At 36.4% G+C, this 25,741-nt stretch overlaps 1 protein-coding gene across 2 annotated transcripts in view; it reads right to left on the reverse strand.

The window, feature by feature from the left end:
* Window positions 1-225: 225 nt before the first annotated feature.
* The window catches only part of RANBP3L (RAN binding protein 3 like), a 32,856-nt gene continuing 7,340 nt past the window's right edge, over window positions 226-25,741 (reverse strand). The window contains exons 2-15 of one of the 2 annotated variants that reach the window (XM_021551780.4): window positions 23,498-23,556; window positions 23,201-23,237; window positions 22,555-22,632; window positions 21,460-21,534; window positions 19,559-19,633; window positions 18,786-18,910; window positions 18,136-18,236; window positions 13,879-13,996; window positions 12,346-12,445; window positions 10,512-10,642; window positions 9,380-9,500; window positions 8,714-8,856; window positions 7,173-7,365; window positions 226-2,707 (exon numbers count right to left, since the gene is read on the reverse strand). In XM_021551780.4, the coding sequence (XP_021407455.2) occupies window positions 2,664-2,707; window positions 7,173-7,365; window positions 8,714-8,856; window positions 9,380-9,500; window positions 10,512-10,642; window positions 12,346-12,445; window positions 13,879-13,996; window positions 18,136-18,236; window positions 18,786-18,910; window positions 19,559-19,633; window positions 21,460-21,534; window positions 22,555-22,632; window positions 23,201-23,237; window positions 23,498-23,556 (1,400 nt within the window). In that variant the 3' untranslated portion in view covers window positions 226-2,663. Of the gene's footprint in view, window positions 6,215-7,172; window positions 7,366-8,713; window positions 8,857-9,379; window positions 9,501-10,511; window positions 10,643-12,345; window positions 12,446-13,878; window positions 13,997-18,135; window positions 18,237-18,785; window positions 18,911-19,558; window positions 19,634-21,459; window positions 21,535-22,554; window positions 22,633-23,200; window positions 23,238-23,497; window positions 23,557-25,741 lie in introns of both variants that reach the window. The other variant, XM_021551787.3, reaches the window with a different exon arrangement.

Consider the following 25,741-nt stretch of genomic DNA (forward strand, 5'->3'; position numbering starts at 1 on the left):
TCTTCATGAAGAATTTAAATAGTCTTAGAGCATTCTAGCTCCTGTGCAATTCTTTGAAACTGAACAGTGGACTCAGTGTGGATCTGACAGGTGGATGGCATGCACAACTGCTTACATATTGTTTCCTTAGAAAAGCAGGCTTGAGATTCTGCAGCATGGAACTCTAACTCATGGAAACTATAACTGGGACACAAAATAAGACTCCTAGTTACACAGAAATTTAACTGGTAATAAAACTGTTTATTGCTGAGGCACAGAAATTGCTGTCCAGGTGTCATAAAATGACAAACTACATTTTTAAAACCAAGTTAATACATTATATAATGGTGTACTTTCAGGCTTGAGGAACAGTGAATTTTAGTGGAGTGAGACTGAAGAGAACACATAATTAGGTTCTTAAGAGCAAAAAATCTTTTCCTCTATTACCAAAGTATCCAATGTCTTTAAAATAAACATCTCTTTTCCTTCTCACCTTTTAGGAGATGAAGCTTGATGTTTTGAGTGTGTGTGTTTATATGTATACTTGTATACATGTAAGGATCTTGGGAGAGCTTTTATTTATCAACCTTGATAAACATCAACCTTGGTATCAACCAGATCAAAAGAGCTTTTATTTATAAACCTTGTTCTGTATGCTGTGGGAGCAAAATACAAAGTTTAAGTCCTGTCTCTGAAAAAGTTCTGTTGTCTCTGCCCTGTAAACCTCCCTCATTTACCAAGAATTTTACAGCTGTAGTAGAATTAAGAGGGGTGTTGTGTCACTAAGGTGCTTAAATCCTGTTTAAAGAAACAGAAAGCTTTGATTATCAGGACAGACTTTGAAATCAAACGCTGCATTCAGTGCATAGCCAGCTGAACTCCAGGACAAACATATCACCATGACCTGTTGCTAAATACATAGGGCTGCTGTGTTTTACAACTGCCCGAGTTTTTATAACATGGAGCTTTGTCCCTGAGGATGAGCTGCAGCAATGAAATATGAAGGTCAGTGATGTGATGTGGTCAGGAGTGAGGCTGGTAACAAAGGACACAATGTACAGCTCATTATGGAAACAATATTTTTGTTATTGGCAGACTGGAGTAAAAGAGAATCCCCATGCTTCACTGTTTGACACAGGTGCTCTGTTGGGAAGCACTCCCTTTTTTCTGAAGGCAAAAAATGATTTCCACTTAAATTTACTGTCATCCAGATGCTAAATCAATGTCAGTTCTAATTTTGGTGGGCCATTACATTCAGTGTAATCCAGACAACATTTCAGCTTCATCAGGATACTAATCTTGGCAGTGCACTGACAATTCAGGAAGAAACTAGTATTGTTGGAACTTCATACCATGTTCAGATGGGAAAACTAAATTGTAACTTGACTGATAAGGTGTGTTGCAGCTTTTTAAATTGAGAAATCATTACAATTACCTTAATTAAAAGGACTTGAGATATTTTAGAGCATTGTTTCAGCTCTGAAGATGACAAATATGCAGGATATCAGGGAAGTGGCAGTGGAGAGATTGCAGACAAATTCTATTTTTGACAGAATGAAAATATGAAACATAAGTGGCATGTGTTACTGTGCATGACCCTGCATGTCTCGATTCACAGGTGAATTGGAGTTTTTTTCTCACAAAAATGTTTAGGTAGAAGGCATTTGTTTGTGGAATGAATTTTCCAGTGCAACTGTGTCTTGGCCACTGTTGGGATTATTGTGCACATGAGCATGTGTAAGATACTCAAATGAATGATGCTGTTAGGGATAGCAACACCTATGGCAGAAGTAATCTCAGATAATCTCACACATTTAAAATGTAGATATCCTGTTGTACTGTGCATGCATTTACTTGTGTATATCAAATGAACAACTAATATACACAAGTGCAGGTGTTTGTTTTGTTCAGCTAGAAAGGTGTTAATGAGCAGGCAGATACACTGTAAATTTTAAAGCTCATATAGCCCTTAGAATGGGTTTTTACTTCTTCATGATGAATTCTTTTGGTGCATACAGCTGAAAGATGCAGATCATGGTTCTTCTCCCTTAAACAAAATTCTGCAGCAAGTATACCACTCCAGATATTTTCAAAATAAGCATTAAATAAAAGCCCTTGTATAAAAGCTAGTTTTCCATAGACCTTAGTCATGCTAAACTACTACGCCATGTTTTGCTTGCATGCATTTACAAATAGGATGCTGAAAGTTATCACACAATTTTAAATAAATGTTTTCAGTGAAGCAAAATTTAAAGCTTTCCAAATGTATCTTTTAAATAATAGATTAAAAGTAACAAATATCTGTTCACATATATTATTAGTTAATGCTTATGTGGTAGTATCCATCAATATGATGAATAAGTACTTATTCCCTATAAAATTCCTTACTCTGATAATGTATCTAAATATATTTAGTTCTAAAATTGAAAGTCTTTGTAACAGTTCTTGTCTATAGGAAGCCACGGTGTTATTCTTAGCTCAATAGCAGGCTGCCTGGAATCCTCAATAGCGCATCTGAAATTCTTTCTCAATGAATTAAATTTAAGCTGTCTCTAAAATTAATTTCTACTTAAAAGTAATAAAGTAATATTCATTTGATTTCCTCCCTCCAGGAGTTGAAGAGTCAGCTTAGACATTTTGGGAAGATGAGTTCCCAACTGAGCTGTTGTAATCTCTGGCAGATATCATGAGCAGACAACAGACCGCCTGCGATTCCATCTAGAATGATCTGAAAAAGAATTTATTGAAAAAATCTTGCTTATTTGAGCATATTCATGTTTTGAAACAATCCGGAATTTCATAATACCAAAGCAGTAGGTTAAAGTTTGGATATGATCAGTTCCTGATTTTGGTAAATAGGTAACTAGATAACAGAAGATTATTCACAAATATTTGAACATGTGAATTGTGAATGAAGTCTATGACCCTCCAAGTCAATAAAGACAAGCGCAAAAAACACTAAGGAATCTGATGTCTAGGTAGGCCAGTGTACCCAGGATACAAAGTATCTCACTCTATGGAGGGTACACTGCTTTAAGACTTCATTACAGATGCTCAGACAACTGTGAGAAATCCAACATATCTTCAAACAGCTCATTGGTTATGAGAAAGTTGTTTTGGTGCATAATCTCTGTGACTTTGACTCATCTGCAGAAAGTAGGTAGAACTGACTAATAATATCAGACACATAATACCACTACCACAGTATTTGCTTAAAAATTGCTGCTACGATCTGGCCATCCCTAAATACGTACCAAGAGTTTAAAATCTCTTACAAGTGAAATGAAAGCTTGTGTTTGTCAGAATATTAAGTGTGGTCTTCCCCCTTCTCTTTCCTGATACAGGAGCATTTAAAACCAATCATAGAGTGTCTTTTTTTTCTCTACTTTAGATATTACTGGTGGCTGCTGGAAAGAATACAGAAACTCCAACAAAGAAGTTAATTCTTAACTTTTCTTTCTTCCTCAGTTTTAATCACTATCAGGTATGTGTGTGTTAGCTTCATAGTTTGGAATCCTTAACAATTGATAAGAACTTAAAGTAAGTTGACAAGAAATTCCAAATAAAGCAATTTTTCAGAGTTACTGTGGTGTTGCTGAAGAGTAGGTCCTTTAAGAACTTTAAAAGTACTTTACTTCAAAATAGAAATAAAGCTCTTGTAACATTTTAAATCTTGGTAAACTCTAGCATAAGAGAGTCCTAATAAAACTGAGATGGGAAGTATATGTATAGTGGACCAGAAAATGTCCCTAAAATAAAACATTCTTCAGTTCTGCAAATGCATGTACTTTTGCATTTCTATATTATGATACTGTCTGGTTCTCAGACCAACACACTTCTAATGTTTGGAGACTACTGACTCTCAATACCAGTAGTCTTGAAAATCCACACAATGCTTTGTGGATCCATATGGGATACACTCTTATGTCTTTGCACACTGATTTTTCTCATAAGGTCTGTGGCTGGATATGGAGAGACTTCTTGGGACTTACCTAGTCCTAAACTGCAGAATCTTTGAATTCATTCTAATAGCTTCTAAGATTAAGAAAGATTAAGAGCTTCTAAAATTACAGAAGGACACCTCAATCCAAAAAGATGATCTTTCAGTCAGGATGAAGTTATAAGATTTCAGATTGGTGAGCTGGAGTATAAGAAGAAATGCATAAAACTTTTCTTTGCCTAGTGACAGTGCCATCTTTGTACCACACAGGTACTTTACTTGTTTGACTTGGTCAGACAAGAAGTTTGCTCTTTAGTCTAAATTCACTTCCTCAGCTACTTTGTAGTCAGAGGGAAATGCTAAATACTTTCCAAAGTCTTACTGATCCCATCCCATCTCAAAATCTATTTAAAGATTAATTGTTCTTTTTCTTTCCGCTTAGATTTACAGAGCATTTTGTTGGTAAAAATATTCAGGCTGTAACTGGTAAAATATAATCTGATAAAAATGTCAGGCATAGCTAATTTCTCTTTATGGACTTTATGAAATTAATATCTCTACTTGAAAGTAAAGCAATTCAACTGGGAAGTTTAAAAATATTGGAATAAATGTCTATACTGACTCATAAAATCACACAAAAATCTCTACTACTTTATACACTGTCTGTATATAGCATTAACATACTCTAGATCAAGAATTTTCTGTAAAGAATGCTTACAACAAAGTCTTGCAAATATACAGAATCACTTAAAAGTCCATAATTCACTTACTATGTATATCATATTTGCTTTCTTCTTCAGTCTTAAGCACTAAAAACAATTCTTGTAAAGATACTATAAAGATAATAAAGATCTAATTTTTTATGTCTTTTACAGTGTCATGAAATACATCATCTAGGCAACTGTGTGAGTTCATTTTAATAAGTAGGAAATTGCTATATTAAGAAAAGAAAACCACTGCAGGGGGGGGACGAGAAAAAAATAGAATGGAATGACATAAAATGGAGGCAGTTTTTGTAAATTCTTTATCTCTTGTAAAGAAACAGTCCCTGAGGACTTAGGCTTCTTAACATTTATATATTCTTAAGGAGCAGTAATCTTCAAAACTGAGTTACATAAATAAAAATAAGATGACTTATTCACATACACCCTTCAATAAAAATGAAAGAAGGAAATTTTAAAAATTAGAACTAATGCTCTTAAAAAACCAGGCTCTGTTCTCTTGTATCTAAATGGACATATCTATGCTGATATTTAAAACTGACCTCTTCCTGTTCAAAACCCATAAGGCCTATTATTCTTCCATTTTGGTAAAAGGGAGCTCCAGGGACAGTCATGAGTGAGATTGAATGTCTGAAAGTGGAGAGTGACTTGGATACCTGAAGGTGGAGAGTGACTTGGACTTCAGTAACTGAAATGCATGCAAATTAACACATTGTGGCTCTGAGAAGAGATTAAGATAAGCAGAAGAGCTAGAAGCCATTAAAAAAGGGCTTGAAAGGGATTGTTAAAACTCTTGTTACAAACTGGAATAAATGAGGCACAGATGGTTACCCTGAAAGGACAAGGGAAAACAACACCTCACACATTTCAGAGTCTGTTTGCTGGCTGCCATCTGAATATTTTTATCAGAAGTCTCTGCAAACCAAAATAAATATTTAACTTGTGTATCTGTGTTCCTACACTGCTTTGAAAACCCCTTTCCCCTCTTTTTTATTTTTTTCTTTTTTTTTTTTTTTTTTTTCTGAAAGAATAAAGAGTTCTTATTAGGAATTTTGGGAAGGAATCAAGCTCCATCCAAAATTTCCAAGTTATCAGAAACTCTGTTCAGTTTTGGGTCACCTCACTATAAGAAGGATGTAAAGATATTGCAGTCTATCAGGAGGATAACGAAGATGGTGAAGGGCGTTAAGGGGAAGCTGTATGAAATGCAGCTGAGGTCACTTGGCTTGTTGTCCCTGGAGAAGGAGGTCTTCAACTTCCTCATGAGGGGAAGAGGAGGAGCACAAACAGATCTCTTCTCTGTGGTGACCAGTGGCAACACCCAAGGGAATGGCCTGGAGCTGTGTCAGTGGAGGTTTAGGTTTGGTATCAGGAAAAGGTTCTTCCCCAGAGGGTGGCTGAGCACTGAACAGCTCCCCAGGGCAGTGATCACAGCACCACCCTGGCAGAGTTCAAGAAGCATTTGGAAAATGCTCTCAGGGACAGGGTGTGACTCTTGGGGTGTGCTGTCAGTGCCAGGAGTTGGATTCGATGATCCTTTAGGGTACCTTCCAATTCAGCATATTCTAAGATTCTATGATAAAAGGAAAGAAAAGATTGTTTCCTTAGGGAAACAGTACTTACAGCTGTTACTGATCATTTCTTGATTCTTGATGAATAGTTGTTGGAAGGAATGTTTATAAGGACAGTATGTTACCTAGTTGCAGAGGGAAACTAATCCTGTAAGCAACAACTCAAAGTTGCCTGATGTAGTCCCTCTGTTGAAAAACCACTCCTAATTGGAAGCTTCTGTATATGCTATAGCAGTTTGACACAAGCAGTGAATTTGCTCCACAAATATGATTTCTCTTTTGGTAGGTAAGTCTAACAGCTCTTTCTGCCTTGCTGTCTGCAAATGTGACTGCAGCCCTGTTGTGAGTTACATTAAAAGAAGCATTAAGGCATTAATGTCTTATTTTAGTGGCATTTTTCTCTCTGAGAAATCCACATTTTTGTTATGATGAAGAACGCTGGCAGAACTGGTGTGTAAATATTGTCCTGCAGATTTCCTAGTCGTTACAGCTGATCAAGGAACATGTTTTAAATTAAGTTAACCATGACACTATAAATATATTAGTAAACACATTGTGCTCCAGGCTTTTAGCAACAAGCTAGTCACTGATGTGAATGGACTCATACTTCATTTACTCAAGGTAAAAGCAGTATCTCAACATCTCCAGTCATTTCTACTGAAATATACTGATAAAGCATTTAGATTATTATTGATAATATAATTTTTTTTAAACTTCAAGCATTTTTCAAGTATATTCCATGCCTAGAAATATGTGTAGATACTTGAGCTGGCAAAATCTTACATTTTAACAGTAATAAGTCAGAATACTAACAGGAATTACCCTATTTCTACCTGAAAAAGGGATATCTGTATCAGATAAAAGTTATAGTCATCATTAAAAAAAAAAAAAGTCCCATTTTCATTACTTTAAGCAAATACCCTGAAAGGATTACACATTTCCAGCAAAACCTCCACTTACCAGATCCAGTGCTGCTCACTTGAGTTAGTTCTTCATCATCTTCATCATCACTATCACAGTTTAATGGCTGAAAAGCTGTTTCTGACTCTGTGTCTACTTGATGCGCATCTGGCTCTTGCTCAGCAAAGCTTCGCAAGGCCACAAGGCGATGATGTATTGCTGCATACAGGTGTTCAGTGTCTTTTGAGCTTGCCTGCAGAACATAAAATGTATAGTCAAAAACAACAGATAAAAATCCATTTAAAAAATAATGAAAGAGTTGTATTTTGTCTCTTCTAATCAAAACAGTCAACTTAAGATTCACAATTAATAATTAACATCCAAATACTAATGCCAATACAAATAATGTTAAGTTTATCTATGTGGTCTGAGCTTTATATGCAGCTGTTGATTGTTTTCTGTATAGTTACAAGATACATGAGCTATGGAATTACTTTCCCTGAAGAACAACTCAGTTTTTATAGATTATTTGATATTGCAGATGATTCCTGAGCTTGTTTCTAGAAGTAGGAAATCCCTGACATGTCAATATATACAGTCACCAGGTGGATACTGTAGGGATGGGTACTAGCCTCTTCAGTGACTGTAGAAGCAGCTTCCTACAACCCTTGCCACACCCATATAGCTCTCATATATTGTGACCTCATACATGTCTATTTTTACTGCTTAGTAGTGCCAAGACCATTTTACAGAATGCAAATTACATGCCCTATGAAAACAGTGCAGCACCTGGAAATCAGGACATTTCTAATTCTCACAAGCAGACCAGCAGTCCAGCACATCCATAGTTAAGCCATTCCCTGTTAGGAAGTGATAGATTTACAGTACTTGCATATACAGTGCATGGTGCTTTGCTTGTGTATGATATGTGACACTTCCTGGAACTATTTGTCTTTCCCAGCAAGCTGAATCCTTCCTAGAAAGATCTACTAGGGAAACTGTAAACATCCTTAAACTCATGTGGATGTTCTCACTTTCAAACTTAGGATGTAAGTGCTTTATATTTGAAAATAGGTCCAGCACATTTCCATCTCCAATTTAGCCCTTGCTGGAGAAAATCTCAGGGTTCTCAAGACTATTGTCTTACACAGGGCGATATTGAAACTCTGTATTTTTCTCAACTGAGAAATGGAGGTCCTACACTGGATGGATTTATTTCAGGTGCTGTGTTGAGAATCATGGCAGAAAGCTGCTGCCTTTTACCAGTGTAACTTACAAAATTTTAACTACCTGTGAAGAAATTGTCAGTGTATTCCTTCCATTAAAATAGAGACATTTCTGAATGTTACTGGAATGATACCCATTCCATTGGTGGTATGTGAACCAGAGTCTGAAAATGTCTGTCTTAAGGCTAGATCATATCATCACATCTGTTTTTTTGAAATATCATTCTAACACATTCCATAATAAAAGCCATGTAACATCCAAGCTGAGAATAGTCTGATAGAGCATGAAGGCCATTTGCTAAAACCAACCCTCATCAACCCTTCTGACTTCTAGATGAAGTGGGGTTTTGGGTGGAGCTGTCGTCTCCTACTCACCTGAGTTAAAAATACTTGAATAGAATGGTCCTCTTGATCTGTTGCAGTGAAGCACAGGCTCTTTCTGTTTGCTCTTTTTATAACCATTTGTTCCCAGAGTTGGGTGTTGAGAATCAGTCTCAAGCTACCTTGATTTCGCATAACTAAAATAAGACGGTTAATAAGATATGCTGCAGTTGTTTTCTCCAGCACTTGTATACAAGTAATATTTTCATCAATTATTCTTTCTAATTTGGTATAAAACCCTGATATAGTGAGATTTTTTTTTAAATATCCAAATATTTTCATTTCTTTCAGTATGTCTGGCACACAAAGGAAATAATCTGCTGAAACTGTGCAATACAGTACAAAAAAGTAACAGCACAGTAACAACATTCCAAAAGAGTCTTGAAACAGAGCTGCTGAAAAAGCAGAACCAATAAAGAGCAAACTCTTAGACTGGTGACTGAGCTAGTACAGCAGACACACTGCATTAGAGAAGTACACAGAATCTAACAATACATGTGAGCCTGGTTCCTCAGTCTGTAACACTGAGAACTTTAGCACAAAAAACGATTCTCAGCAATGTGACTTAAATATAACAATCTTTTCAGATTTAAATGTTCTGAAATAAACTCTGGCCATTTGGTGTTTTCTGTATGGTATATCTCATTATTTAACTCATACTTAGCCTTGATTGCAACATTCCATGCTTATTGCTAGAAGTGTCATTAAGCCTCAGGGATCCTCTGCCTCTTTCAGTCCAACTTAAAGAAAGCTTATTAAATACAAAGAGCTTGCAGTTAATCTGAAAGAGAAATACATGATGAAAAGTGCCAGCTAATGCTAGTTTTATTGGCTCTAAAATAACAACTTCATGGTTGTAAAACTTTTGATATGGCTTTTAATACATCCATGTATTACATTGCATGTGCACAAAGGTACACAGCTATTATCTATACATAAATATATAGATATATCACCTTTATTACTTAAAATGAAAGGGCTCTTAGATCTGTGAGCTCTTTTCTCATCATAGAAAACATTCAGCATGAGTCCCAGTTTAATTTTGCAAATATTTCATCTTCATTAACAGTTTGTCTGTTGAGGAAGTTGCTGAGGCCCTTCAGTTTTGCTGCTACTGTGTTTTTAGGTGTAGCAGCAGTCTGTGATATCCACCGCCATATCTAAATTTGTTCCAAAAGTTGTACAACCTTATTTTCTCACTCATTACAAATGTTATGCAGCAGAATACCAGTACTGCTACTAGAAGAGTACAGCTCTAAAAACAGTAAAACTTCTGTGGTCTGCCAAGACAGAAGAATTAATCAAAAATAAAATAATGGTAAGATTTTTTAAAATCACAATTGCTATTTTCTGAGAAAATAATATTTTGAAGACAAAGAATAAAAATATACACCCTGCCAGGTTGGAAAGATAATTGCTATTTTATCTGAACTATAAAATCACTTTAACAACACATTGCTTTTTTCCCCCAAAATTTTTTTTCACAAACCCCATCTTCACTCAAATCACTTCCAGTTCCAAGGTTGTGGTTACAGCTAGTATACTAGGCAGATGCTTATAAAATACCACTGAAATAGTCATTTACTAAAAAGGACTACAAAATGAGCAAATATAATATGAAAAAGAATGCTCCAGCTTAAAAAAAAATGGGTTAGCTGAGACATAGCTTTAAAAAAAGCAAAAATTTAAAATAGAAATTGAAGTTGTTTTTAGATTGCTGCATCTGCAATAGATCTAGATGTTCTTTTTAACAACTAAACTACTCACCATCAAGGTTTTATGAAATACACACCTGCAATACATTTTGTTCTGCTTCTTCTCCAGTTATAACTTCAACTTTATCTAACAGAATTTTCTCCACTGGCTTGGAAACACAAGCAGCTGCTGATTCAATTAGTGTTGCATTCCTCAACAAAGGTCTTTCTGTAGAGAAAAAAAAAAAAAAAAAGACATTCTATCTATACAGGGAATATTTTGTGAATATTTTTAGGATAACAAAACTAGTACAGGTCACACAGGATGTGACCTCAGTAATTGTTTAGTGTTATTAATAAGTTTTTGGCCAAAGCAACAAACATTAGAGGAAAAGACAGGAATACAAAACACCTCACCAAAAAGGCTCATACAGAATTGAACAGGGCTGTTTATAGTTGCAGAAGTTTGTCCCAAGGGACAAACAGAAACAATCAGAAACAAGGCCTAAATATTTAGAAACTAATTTTCAAATTGAACTCATCTGATATATTGTTATGCCAAGTATCCCAATATTCAGAATAATAATACATATACAATGAATATTTAACAGGAACACAGAGGAAAAGACTTGAAAGGAACAATGTTGTTACAAAGCTCTGTATCTTTGCATAATCTATACACATGTTCTGAGGGCTTTATATTTAGAATTTTTTACTTGTAAGAATGCTTACACAAATCATAGGATCTAATAAATCTTTTAGTAAAGAGGAGTGCAGAATTTGTCAAGAAGGATCACAACAGGGGCTGTTGGGGACTCCCTCACAGCCTAGGTTTACCTGGCTTGCTTAGTAGAAAATCTCACACCAGAGTCACAAACAAGCCCTGAAATCTGTCTGTATAGAACTTTCAGTCCCACAATTATGATCCAAAATAACAAAGATATGAGAATTTGAAAAATACAAGCAGCAGACAGCCTAAAATTTTAATTCAACAATGTGGTCCATAAGGCATTCATAAAGGTTCCTGCACTTTTTTCCAAACAATAAGTAATCACAGAATTACAAGGTTGGAAGAGACCTTCAAGATCATTGAGTTCAACCCCTTCACTAGCACCACAACTAAACCATCGCACCAAGTGACACATAAGTCTTTTTTTAAACACATCCAGGGATGGTGACTCCACCACCTCCCTGGGAAAACTGTTCCAGGACTTTATCACTCTTTCAGTAAAAAAGTTTTTTCCTAATATGCAACCTATCTCTCCCTTGATACAGCTTAAGACCGAGTCCTCTGGTTCTGTCAGTGGCTGCCTGGAGAAAGAGACCAACCCCCACCTGACTACAGCTACCCTTTAGGGAGTTGTAGTGTCACATCCGAGTCTCCTTTTCTCCAGGCTAAACACCCCCAGCTCCCTTGGCCCTCCCTCTCACGGCCTGTGTTCCCAGTCCCTCCCCAGCCTCGCTGCCTCCTCTGGATGCACTCAAGTATGTCAACGTCCTTCCCAAACTGAGGGGCCAGAACTGACACAGCACTCAAAGTGTGGCCTCACTAGTGCCAAGTACAGTACATTCTGTTCTGTGGCACCATCAACCAACCCAAGAGAACAGTTGTCCTGGAACAAGCCATCTTCCCACTTCAGCCTCTTCTGAGGCAAAGAGGGCATTAAGCATAATAATAATCTGTAATAATCTGTACTCTGTAATATTTCTTGAGTAATTCAGATCATGCTTTCTGAAGTTCCAGTTCACATGTCATAAAACAAACTCTACCTGCTTTCTGAATATAGATTTTGGCACATACTCTAAGCATACTCATGACTGGATATCTTGAGAACAGATGAAAATTACTGACCACCACTCATTTGACATCCTCTAAAATACAGTGAGATATAATAATAAAGCTAACAGTGCTTGTTTCCTGAGTATGCTTACTTGCTTGTGGCCTGACATGAGAAGATCCTGTGGACATGAATGTTATTTCTCCTTTGAGTAAATCAACTTCATTACACAGCTTGGGATGCCTCTCAGGACTCTGGAAAAACACCGGGGAAATAAGAATTCCTATTTTTAAAACTGGCTATGTTACTTTATATCAAACAGAACATTCAATCATTTAATGCATGCTAGGCTGAAGATTAGCAATTTTAATAGCTTCAGAGTAAAACTAGCCCAGATGATACAATTTCAGTCTGAAGAGGAAGTAATATTATTATCATAGAATCAGTATGTCTTTCTTCCTCTGAGAAGAATGACTTCTTTGTGTGGATCCTGGACTAGTATTTAAATCCACTGAAGAATTCAGATGTTAAGGTACTGGTTTATTTCCAATTCAAGCTTATAGTAGTTTTAAACTACTCAGAATAAGAAGAGTCTCAGAAGAGTAGTTTAAAACTCTCAGACACCACAAACTTAAGCCTCAGAGGGCTTAAAAATTTCTATCACCTTCAGTTTTGCAGATGAATTTTCTTAGGCATGTCTGAATAAATGCTTGTGGCTTCTGACAATGCTCAGTGCTGCAACTCCTACCTTATAAATAAATCTTGGCCAGAAGGCATAGCCCAAACCTATGGTTGCCAAGCTTTTTACCTAGCAGATAACCATACAGTTTTCATCCTACTTCAATTAAAATCTGAATTTCAATTCTATTTTCAATGGTGCAGATCTCAGCTCAGGAACCACTTTTTTGTCCTAGAGTCCTTCAGAACTTAAGCTGCCTCACAAGCATGCACAATATGCTTTAACATGGACACTCTCTAGGGTGTCCAATTTTTCCCTTGCAGTTATTTATCACAGAATTGCAGGATGGTTTGGGTTGAAGGAGACCTTAAAAATCATCTGGTTCCAACTTCTCTGCAATGCAATGGGACACCTTTAATTAGACTAGGTTGCTCAGAGCCCCATCCAGCTCGGCCTCGGATGGTCACCCTGGATGACCTCCAGGGATGGGGCATCCACAGTGCATTTCCAGCCAAATGTTTTACTGTAGTCTCACCACCCTCAACAAGAAGAATTTCTTCCTAATATTGAACCTATACCTACTGTCCATCAGTTTGAAGCCATTTTCCCTTGTCCTGTCACTCTGTGCTCCTGTGAACAGTCTCTCTTCAGCTTTCTTGTAGGCTTCCCTTCAGACAGACAACCTCTTTACCATTACAAGGGAAGTTAATTAGAGCAGTAGGAACCATATTCTTTTATCTTAGATTGTGGGTGTTCCACTTCACATGGAATAGAAAAAAAAAGCCTCTTTTTCAAGTCAAAAACCAGAAGTGCATATTGGCAAGCATTAGTAATTAAAGAATGTATATAGGGTGGTGAAGATAAGAATGCCTGTGCCTCCAGCAGCAAATCCTTACATATTTTATCCTCAAGAGACATTGGAATAATATTTACTGAGATCTTTAAAAGAAGAAGGACCTAAAAAGAACTAATATCTGAAAAAGTAATTGTACTCTTAAGTACACTGACCTTGATAAAAAGTCTCCCGGCATGTGCAGATCCAACCAAAACTCTTTCAACCATGTTTTCCCCGAACACAAAATCAGAATTGCTGTTTTGTAGACTTCTTTCTTTGAGCAACTGACTTCTGTGGGAACAAAATAACTTAAGAATGTGATTTAGAGCTATTTAAATCACTTTAAAGATTCACCAGACCTAACATTAAAGAAAAACAAAAAGGTAATCATGTAAGTAATCAGACAAATTCTTTAAGAGAATCTGAGAATATTCTCTATGGAACATTTCACAAAAGGAGCAGAGTATCACACTGCATTTCATTAAGATTACTGAGGATATTCCTTAGACCAAAGAAAAAGCAGTAAAACAGCATGCCATTTCTCCTCAGAGAAGTGTCTTACTCCAGAAATTTTAATGAGTTACTTTTGTTTCCCTGTTTCCTTTTGCTCCTCCAAAGGACTACCAACAATTAACAGCTATCCTTTCAAGTTCTCCAGTGCTCTGCTGAATAATGTACACCCTGGTGCCTTACAGGCATTCCTTCATCATCCTCCTAAAATCTTGAAATGCAGGAAGGCAGTGCATTCACATACACACATAGACACTAAAAAAAATGTATAGATGTGATAGCAGATGGCTTAAGATGAGTTAAAATAGGAGAGAAAAGTGTTTCCATTTTTCAATTACCTGTTCTATAGATATACTTAAAAAAAGAAGATAACTCAATACTTGCAATCCTTTGGTACTGGCCAACTAAATTTTAGAGATTTCATTGAAGAATATTCTATCCAAGTAGATTTGTGATTTGACCTGCTAATTACATAGCCACTTTAACAGGTTTCATTTTTTTTAGTAAAAGTCACTAGAAAAGTCCTTGTAAACTCCTTTATGTGGAAGTTGTTCCTGCTGCTGGTTTGGTTTTGGGGTTTTTTTGGGGGTTTGTTTTTCTGGGTTTTGGGCTTGTTTGTTTGTTTTATAAAGGGGTTACATGTTATTTATGCTTTCTTTAGAGCTTAATCCTGCACATCTTGCTGGCATAGGCAAAACTATGAAAGTTCTTTTCACTTTCTGTTCCAGAAGGGTGACTTAGAAGGAAGACAGCCTGACACTGTATCACAAACTGCATTTTTCAGCACCACTAACTTCCATTTCACAGTATTTATCACTCTTGGGAGGGCTTAACATAACATATGTCATGTACATGATATTCCTGTAAATTAGCTGAGTTTGTTGGCAGAACTTTGACAATTTCCTCTAAAATAGTTTCTCTGTTCAAAACTACAGTGTGCTTGAAATCTCTTCAAGGATGAAGGGCTAACTGAGTACTGCCTCTCTCAATCTTTCTTAATGACAAAAATATTCCTTAGCATTCGCATGCCTGATGTGTTGCTAAGATTAGAACCAAAACAGAAAATACTTATCTTTTCAGCCTTTAAAGCTTCTAAGCATGTTTTGGGCCATGAACAAGAAATCTGAAGTGTTTTAATGAGTTTTTTCATCCTTACACTCATTAATAAAATTCACTGGAATGTGACCAATACTGAAATTTCAACTGCTACTTCTAGACTGTTCCCTTAGCAGCTTAAGGACAGCACCCCAAAAAAGCTAAAAAAACAAGAATTAGAAACTTATTTCTAAGAAAAAATATGGGAAATTGTTTTGATTATATTCAGAATTTTTTTATTATATTCAGAAATTAAGAAAAATTAATCAGTGCAATCAGTTCTCTTTTTAAGAGAAAGTTAACTGGAAGTGCCAGCCTTAAAATGTTATTAAAACCTAAATAGTCTTATGTTGCTGTATGGCAAGAACAAAGTGTTCTTGTCAGGTATGCATTGTCAGGGATGCAAAGTGTTCTTGCCCCAGGGATGGCATTGTCATGGAGATACAAAACACAGTCACTGATATCAGGGAATGATCACTAACAAGGAACAATGGGAGTAGAAATATGGATAAAGGACTCAAATGGGATTATGAGAGGGGAATAGATTCAGGTACTGGACTTCTCAGAGTCTGAGTAGCCCCCAGTTCCAGGGCTGGCCTCAAACCCTTTCAGTTTTCTAAGCAAATCCTAGTACAATGTTGAGTTGATTGGAAGCCTTTGTATTCCCACTGTTAGATTTCTGTCACTTATGATACAAGCTCTGCAAGCTTTTAATCAGAATCAACAAACTGGATTTTTTTTCCTTTTTAGTTCATTATTATAATCAGCTGAGAAAATGAAAATTAGCGGTTGCATGAAACATGGACAGCTGCAGCAACTGCAGAGGTATTTTCACTCACCTCTCCACAGAATCATATAATGTATAGAGGAAGATGTGGAAGAGCAGCAAAAGTGAGAGAGATGTCTGCAGGCAAAACAATCTCTGCAGTTTATTTTACAGCTAAATGTCAACAGTTATGCCTGGAAATTAAAAGCAAACCTAAAAAGCTGTTTTCTTAGCAATGAGGAGGTCTGGCTGCAATGTTCACTTATTGTTCAGCATGTATACAGAGTTTAATAAAATAATTTGTTTATTATTGATGAGAAAACAGATATGCCAGAAAGATTTTACCTAAGTATTTTACAGCATCAGTCACTTAATATGGATCAGAAGAACAGTACTTATATCCTCCTGCAATCTCAGAAGAGCAGTAGGCACCTGGTAGTATTTAAATTAGTTTTCAACTGCCAAAGGAACCAACATTTACTATGATTATAATAGAACTAGTATTGTGATATACAGAATTCATGAGGCACAAACACCCCAAGCACAGTGTTTGTGGAAAAAAAAGACAAGGGAAAGTAATACCCTAAGTACCTTTAAGTAACTTGTTGGCACTGAATCCCTGTGTTGCATTTCTCTACTTCACAGGAGAAAGTCACTCACCAATCTTTTCCTAGATACTGTGCGGCTGACAGAAGCTAAATAAATTTAAAGTACCAACAGCAGCTGATTTAGCTTTTCTAATGCATGCATTACCATCAGATTCTCTAAAAACCCAGTATGCTCTGTGGCTACATGTTGTCCTCAGAGGGCATCACAACGGCATTAAATGAAATAGAAAAGATTGGTTCTTCCAAAATCACAGCAAGCATCTGCCCTGTAATGGTGTTATTTTTTGTTGATAAGGATTAAGAATCTAAGTTGTTTGTGCATCTAGAAATCCCCTGTCTCCTCAGAGCCCTGGCACTGTGCATCACAATCTTTATCTGTGGTCCATCTAGCTCTGTAGAATACTGGCATAGACTCCTTTGCAATTTACATATTCTGTGCCCTCCTTGTGTAGGAGGGGGAATTAAGCAACATTAGAAATCTATTATCTGTGGCCCTAGCAATTTTGAAAAGTCACTCTCTCATCAAAAGTGATACCAAGTCTATTCCTGATGCTCACAACTTCCAGGTAAATAACCCTCATCAACATCAGCAAGCAGTATTAATACCACAAGACAACCACAGACCTAGAGTTCTGATGAGTCAGTCCCCAGAGAGAGGTAATAGCCTACTTTTGCACCAGTATTACTTCTGCTCACTGCTGGCCTTGAACCCTTTCTGTTTCCCAAGCAAAACCTTCTGTGAAGTTGAACTAGAAGCCAGTCTTTTCCCAGCATTGTATTTCTGTCACTTATGACACAAGTTTTCCAAGCTTTTAGTTAGAATCTGATTAATCTCCAAGAACAGGGCTCTTTCCATCACATACTGTGTCAAAAGGATGGGGAAACATCTTAGTCCAAGGATGTCAGCTTCCTCACAGAAACTCTCAAGTCTGTGCTGCACAAAAACGCTAGCGTATCACAGTCACCACAGATAGCTGCTCATGCCAGAAATTCTACTTTGTGAATGAAAGTAGAGCATCAACTGCAGCATTCACCTGGTTTTCAAAATCAATCCTGTACTTTTTTCTTTATGCTTCTTGTGTCCAATATACTGAAATATATTGGTAATTCCTCAAAGGAATGAAATTTCCTGAGTTTCTATGCACTTTTTTATGAGCTGCAGCAGACATGGAATCAGAAGGGAGATGGCAAACCCCATATAGCTTCTGGCTTGGTTGCTAGTGAGAAACCACCTGTCCCACAGAGACTAATTGTAGTTAGGAGTCCATTTTTTTATGGCTTATGAAGTTCATGTCAGTATACACAAATTTTGGCACCACACACGAACAGCACTGAGCCCTGTTAGGGTGCAGATAGCATGGGCTTAGTACCATGTTAGACATAGCTGATGAAAGGGTATGCCATCAGCCAAGTGACAAGATGCTATAGAAATATAGTGAACAAAATCTTACTGTGTTTTTTGAGAGCTGGGAAGACTTATTGTAATAGATGATCCCACTGGTTTGGAATTTACTGAATTCTCAGTGGATGAATAAGAGCTGTCTTCAGATAGCTAAAAATAATAAAATCAAATGGATTAATTAATTAGATTAATTAATTAATATGCTATTAACAGATCTGCTAGAATCCAGAGTCACTAAGGTATAAAGATACACAGATAGAGATATGGATAATACATATGGTAGTTGGCAGAGCTTCTTCCAGCTGTCTACTAAAACAGTGCCCTCAATTAAAATACTAAAATCTCACTTCCTAAATAAACCAAATTCAAAACACCAAAAGCTGATTTCCCCACAGAACCCTGATATCAGAGAGGTAAGACAGCCTGCAGAGAAGAGATAATTTTTCAAATACAGTCAGCATGAGTTTAACATTTCACCTCATGTCAGTGATGCAGCAATTCCACTGAAACTTACATGGGAACTTTCTTAAAATAATGCATTTTAATACATGATTAAGTAATTGCATGATTAATTAATTAATTAATTGTTAAAAAAAAGCACCAGTTTGTTTGGTGCTTGGTTTTGATTGTTTTGGGTGTTTTTGTTTGGTATTTTTTTTTCCTTAATTTGAGCTCCAGTAAAATTATTTTTCTTTTTACCTGAACACATGCTTCTTTCTTAGTCATTAGTGATACTACAGGAATTTCAGGACAGGTCAGGGCTTGTGGGGGCTGTAAAGTGGCAGGTCTAATGACATTCCACAAATGACTTGGTGACAAGGATCCTTGCAAAATACAAAGACAAAATATTTAAACATATACTTTTTCTTCACATCTAATTCATAACCTATATGTATTGCCTCTTAACTGAAACTTTGAACACATGTAAAAATAATATTTATTGTTGTTTACTTGCTTCATATTCTGAAAAATTGTAATGGTTTCTAAAATACATAACTCTGCAGTGAAACCAATGTGTTATCCTATCAGGATAAAAAAAGCAATGTGTTATATGCATAAATATTCTATTTGTACTTACAAAATGTATTTGTATTTATATATTTAAGTATATCTTTATACTTATATTTATTACTTTGTTTTAGATATGTCTTATGGCATTTCAGATTTAATTCTGCATCCTCAGATGCCAAGAGTTCTTCATTGGTTTCTCCAGGAGCAGAGTATTCCATTAGAAATGTGAAATTTCACTACAGAAGATTATATTCATTTCACTCAGGAAATAAGTAGTCAGAGCAGATGGTCAGACCAGAGTTCATAGGACATTTACACTGTCAAACAAATAAGTTATGAACTGCATAAAGATACCAAGCCTATCATTCAGTATAGAGAAGAGCTGTTCTTTTTTTGTCTTCCATATTTCTAAAGGATGTCTTTGTAGGGCTACAGTGAATAAATATTACAATGATAGTTACCTTCTCTTGTACTTTTAATGATGTCAGGATTTCTTTGAAGAAGAGCTGTGGTCATGAATATGTTGTTCTTCTTTACTACAGAAAAGGAATTTAAAATTAAATAATAAGTAAACCCGAATTTTAACCATTAATTAGTATTTCTGTGTCCTCTCCCTCTTTTGGTAGAACCTGAGTGATATTGCAACATATCCATCTGAAAAAGATTGTCAAGATAACTGCAACTGTCTCAGTTTTTACAGGTGGACAGACTTTGGCACGAGAGAGCACCAGAGGTTTTCTGGCTGTGTCACAGTCTTTTGGATATTAATTAATGTTTTTAATGGAAAATCTTTCTTCATCTTTTAAAAATAGGTGTTCCTGTTTTGTAGAAACATTGAATGCTACCTGGTCAAATTTTAGGCATTTTTAAGATGATTAAGTGAGGCCCAAATAAATAGGAATAAATAAATAAATAAATAAACCCTGCCCTGCTCTGCTGAAAAGGCCTTCATAACCTACTAGAATGATGGCAATGCTCTATTGATGCTTTCACCGTTTTAATAAAGATATCAAACACCACTGAGATGATCATGGCAACCATGCTGTAAAAGCCTAGGAGGTAAGGGGGATAATTTTTATATTACTGATATCCAAAGCTGTGGAGCCAACCAAGGACTTCTGGTAGTAACTCACAGTTTGAAAGTGCAGGCTGTGGCTGCAGAAGGTGCCATACAGAGGTAGGGCAGTACTTTTCCAGGACAACCATAAGCACAGCACAGCAGGAATGAGGCCAAGAAGTGGACATGGACTGTAGGAGCATCAAGACCACCCAAGACTCCCAATGCCTCTGACTCATTTCCAGAAAGAATGAACTGCACATGGGAACTGATTTGCATAAAAAGAGAGAAACTAACCTCTAGGGTGGGGAAACCCTTCTATATAAAGGTACCCCTGTGAAGCCTGGGTGTGTGTCCCAGGATCCTATACCTGCCTTCAGCTGGACCGATGCTGATGCTGGAACCATCACCAGGGTGATCTCTTTTTCTCTCTTTCTTGCTTTTCCTCTTCTCCTCTTTAATCCTCTTTAATTCTCTCTCTTCCCTTTCACCTTAACCCTTTATCCAAAACCCACCTCCATGTGCTTAGAATAGGAGATCAGAACTTATACCAGTTATCATGTCAAGTGTGTAATCTACCAGTAAAACTTTTTCAGTTTTTGCGGAACCTCTGACTTACGTCATTCCTTTCCACCGTGACCACCCAAGATTTGTAAATCTTGGGTGCTGCCTTCCCCTTAACGGTGCAATTCCAAGCATGTACCACATCCTGTAGAATGGCACAACTGATACACTACATACAAGCACCACTTTTTCATTGCAAGAGTGTGTTTTGCTGCTATTAAAATGATGTGCACTCTTAACATTATTTAGAAATCCTCTACACCAGCGTCTGCCAAGCACCTGTCTTGGTAAGAGACGTAGACTAGGATTTGAGACCACTTCATCCTTCTTGTTAGTGCTAAGAGTAAGAATATTCCCTGGATCCTTGGTGAGGTGGAAAACATGCTCCTCGGACATAAAATTATATTCTTGTAGGAATAGTCACCATTATATTACAAGCAAAATATCATGTAATTACCATAATTTAATTTTTTTAAGTATAATTTGTATCACACTCCATAAATGCATGATTTTAAATTACTCAAAGATTCCACTCCTGCCTGAGAGGATTCCCCAACTACTAAAAAAACCCCTTATCTTCTGTTGAAATGCCAGTCCTCCTTCTAAAACAATCCTTTCTCCCATCTAAATACCAGACTAGTCCAACACACTTCAGCTTTGTCTTGCAGGAAAAGCATTTCTGCACACATCTTTATTTTAGTTAACACTTGCTTTTCTATGTAAATATTTATATTCATTTACCTGTCTGGGAGGGAGGAAAAGTAGGAAGGGTGTTGAATGAAGATGATCTCCCTCTTTGCTGTGTGAGAAATGTATCTAAAAGAATAAGAGATTAAATTATTACTTGTTTGGAGAATAAAAAAAGACCAGTTTTAGGGTTAGCCAGGCTGATGTCATGCTTTCACTGACAGTAGAATAAATCATTATCTGCTACCCGCCATCTTTCTGAAGCAGACTGTTAGGTTATGTCTATGCTGCTGACCCCAGGATGTCTCTCAGGCCAAGCAGCACAGCCTGGCTCAGGCACATGGCTAACCCTCTCTGTATCAGCTCTGTCCTGGAGACTGCCAGGTGGAAAGGTTCAAAACACAGCCAGACAGTGACCTATCACGTAAACAGTGCAGGCAATCAATACAGAAGACACTCCAGCTTCCTTCTGCACTCTGCTTTATTTTTTGGTATAGGCATACCCTAAAATTTCTCACATATCTATCCCAATTTAACTTTCAGAGTAAACCAAACTTAGCTGAAGTCCTCTTAGGTACATTCAGATGTGATTAAAAAAATAATACACCATACGTAATTAATGCCTCTCTGGTACCATCCATATGTTAAATGAAGATTGTAAAATACGGATCAGTCCTTCTGCACAGTAGCCTCAGTGATTTGTGTTCATTTCCACGGAGACAATACACAGACCTTTATGAGCCTTCCCCATCAGGTCATGGCTGGACTGTAGGAGGGGCCCTTCTGGAAACAGCTTTACATTTTAAAGGATTGCCCAGGGAACACTGATCTCTTCCAGAAGCCAGGGATATAATTTCTTTCCTGACTTCATCCCCCCTTGACTGTGTGAGCAATTCAGGAAAATTAGACGAAATTTATAGGTTTTTCACTACTTTATGTAATATTATCTAAGTATGGAAAAAATAATATATTTTTAATTAAAAACATGTTTATTAGAAACTACCATCAAGTATCAATGTTTAAGTTTACATGACTTGCAGCATGCCTACAATGTAGTAACATTTCTTAGATGGGGGAATTAATTCTTTTCTTTGCCAGATAAGAATATAGAACTCCTATCAAAACATGAATGGAGGCAAAATGTCATACCAGTGTTAGGCTGAGAGTCAGACTTCTGGAAAATCAAAGATGATGATCTTGCATGTTTTCTGGAACAGCTAATGAAATCTAGAGAAAAGAAAATATAATGTAATTACCAGGAGGCATCATCACCATGTTATGACACTGAATTAAAACTTGAACAAAATAAATTGCAGGAGGTACTTCAGCTTTAAGGCAGTACATAAGAGCAAGAGGGCTTTGGAATCTAAGTCAACACCTGTAACAACGCCCTGGGAAGTCTTCTTCTACTAAGTTCAGGGAACCTAAAGCCAGCACTTAGAATCATTTCACAGCCCATGGGCTCAGAAAACATTAAGTATGAGGAACTACATTATAACATAACCCGAGCAAAAAGAAAGAGGCAGTTAGTTCATACAGCTGATGAATACACTTGGTCAATTTTCAGGGTTTCTGGAGCTTGTCTTTCTGATAAATATGAGAGGTAAGATGGAAGAACTCTTGAGGGGAGACAGGGACATATATATTAGGACAGAACAGGTGGCTCTACAGCCCACAGAATCTTAGTCTGATAACTGGGATTTACCCCTGCTCACAGAAGAAGTCCAAACATTGTTTTTACAGGACCTAGGAATATGCCAGTTATATTATGCTGTTTCAGTGAGGTGGTCATTACCATTTTCAGCTTTGAAAACTGGGTCTTCTGCAGGCCGCTGGAAAAAAAAATAAGCATGGAAAGGTCAAGGAAATAGAACAATCATTTTCTAGACAGACACAAAGTACAACAGTCCAGCATATATGCATTAAGTCTTGTTTCTGTTTCCTATTCTTCCTTGTTCCATTTTCAGACTATTTATTACAAGTGCTAACCAGGGCTAAAATCTTATACTACTGCTAGGATAATTGTCTATAGAATCTCTATTTCTCAACAATTTTTATCAATAATGAAAAAGAGGAAAAAAAAGCTTTTTACCTTCAAAGAACGGTCCTTCTTTTCAAAAACAAATGTTGGCTGGGCAAGCACTGATTTCTCTGGAAAAGAGAAAAGATAGTTTTTAATAACAATTTCATAATAGAATTTATAAAGCAGAGTTTTGAAAATGCTGTGCAATAATAAATAGGAGTTTATCCCTTTGTTACAAAGTAAGAAACTAAAGAGATGTAGTAATGTATAGTACAGCACATTAGGAAAAAAAGCTATAATCCCTAAATTTGAGTGTGAGTTTTGCTTAACTAGATGTCATGGGATTTTGCCTTATATTTTTAATATTCCTCTTCTAAAAAAAATAAAAAGTGCTTTAACCTTTACAAGAAACATTTACCATCCTTTAAGAACAAGGGTGAACTGCATCTTTGCGTAGTAGAAAAGAGCAAGGATATGAAATGTAAAATATCCCAAAAGAAAGGAAAACAATAGATTGTGTTACATCTGGCCTTTCAGTTACATTCATACATTCTGCTCTTTAAGCTTCAGGTAGGTGGAAGTCTAGGGTCAGTTTTAATGTGTGTATGATAAATATGGAGCTCTAAGAAGCAAATTCTAGTCTCATCATACCTCTGCATCTCTTAGGCATAACTAGAAATATCTTGCATCTATGCTCTTTTTTCCTATGAAATATTTTTCTGCATACATTTGCCTCTCATCAGTTTTTATGTTGATTTAGGGTTCACTACTTCTACATCTCATACAACTTCTTCAGGCTGTTTACTTTATTAGGCTTGTGACCTTCACAGCCAGTGCAATTCTAATTGACTAAATTTGGTTGTCAGTGTAAAAGAAAAAGCTGTTTTCACCAGCACCACTGATTAATGACATATTTATTATATTAATTAAGGGCATGCTTAATGGGCAAAAAACCAGACACAAACTGATCTTTTTTTAAAGACCACCCCATACAGAATTCATCTCATTCTAGCCTGATACATCTGTCCTGTGCAATAAATAGAAACAATCAACTTCTGACTATGAGCATATTTTACCTGTGTACTTTAGACGACAAATGGAAAGCTAAATGCATATATTTGTCTCCATGGCTGATAAGTACAGAGTTCAGACTAGGGTGACTGCTGAGCTATTTGACTGGTCTCTGGCCAGAGAAATCTCACACTTGGCGACTTGTTAGCTGACATTTGACAGAATATTTATCACATACAGAACATTTTTGTAACTCTCTTTTACGCTGTTACTTCTTCAACAAAAACATCCAAGTGAAAATATGTGGATAGATTTTTTTATCTAGAACTGCACGCCCATCTGTGATCATACAACTAGAGCTGTGGTGTCAATTACTCAAAAGTTTAATAAAGAAAACATCAACCTATCGTGCAGGAGTTAAGATTACCGCACCAAAAATTTATTCAACTATCAAGGAAAAAGTAAACATTGTTAAAATAAATGCTTTATGTATGTAAGCAGGGGCAAGAGCATGAAACTTTACTCAAACCCAGTGATCTATAGACAGAAGAGTAATAAATAGCACAGTTTTGCTCTTGTTAAAGTTCATTTTATATTTACTTTGGCACTGTGTGTGTGTGCAAAGGACAGGATTTAACAAATTTAGTATGCTTTGCAATGAAAGCCTATTTCTTCCTTAATAGAAAAAGCAGAAAAAAGTTCACATTGTTCCACTGAAAGAAAGATAACTATCTGTTATCAAAAGTTGAAGAAAAATTCCATAATCTAGTTGCAGCTAGGGGGTCAATAGCATGACATGAAGCAATTCCACTTTTATTCACTAGAGGGGAGTGGCACACATGAACAATAGTATTCCATTTAAATATGATATTTTGAAGAGAATAGGCTTTTTTCTGTCCCCTTAAAACAAACAAAACTGGCATTTTTATTGAATGAAGGAAAAATGCAAAAAGGAAAGAGTAACTGTAGAAGTCTTCATATTCTTCTCAGTAATCCTCAAATTCAGAAACATGCACTATTTTTAAAGGTACATTTTCTCTTCCAAAGAATGGAATTAGCAAAGAGTGAACTGCTGGGAAGAAGGATTTGACTTTCTCTCATGGAGTTAACTTTTCCTGAATCTAAAAGTCTGTAGGGGATTTGAAGGAATTAAGAAAGCCCACTACATTTGAAACAACAAGAAGATTCCAATAATATTTTAAAATCCAAAAGTTCCTGACGAAAAAAAAAAAAAAAACGTGACTGCTTAATTACCAACAGGAACTTGTGAAGCTACAGCATAATGGTACCCTTAAAAGATAA

This window comes from Lonchura striata, chromosome Z (assembly GCF_050655825.1).
Source record: "Lonchura striata isolate lonStrDom1 chromosome Z, ASM5065582v1, whole genome shotgun sequence".
NCBI lineage: Eukaryota > Metazoa > Chordata > Aves > Passeriformes > Estrildidae > Lonchura > Lonchura striata.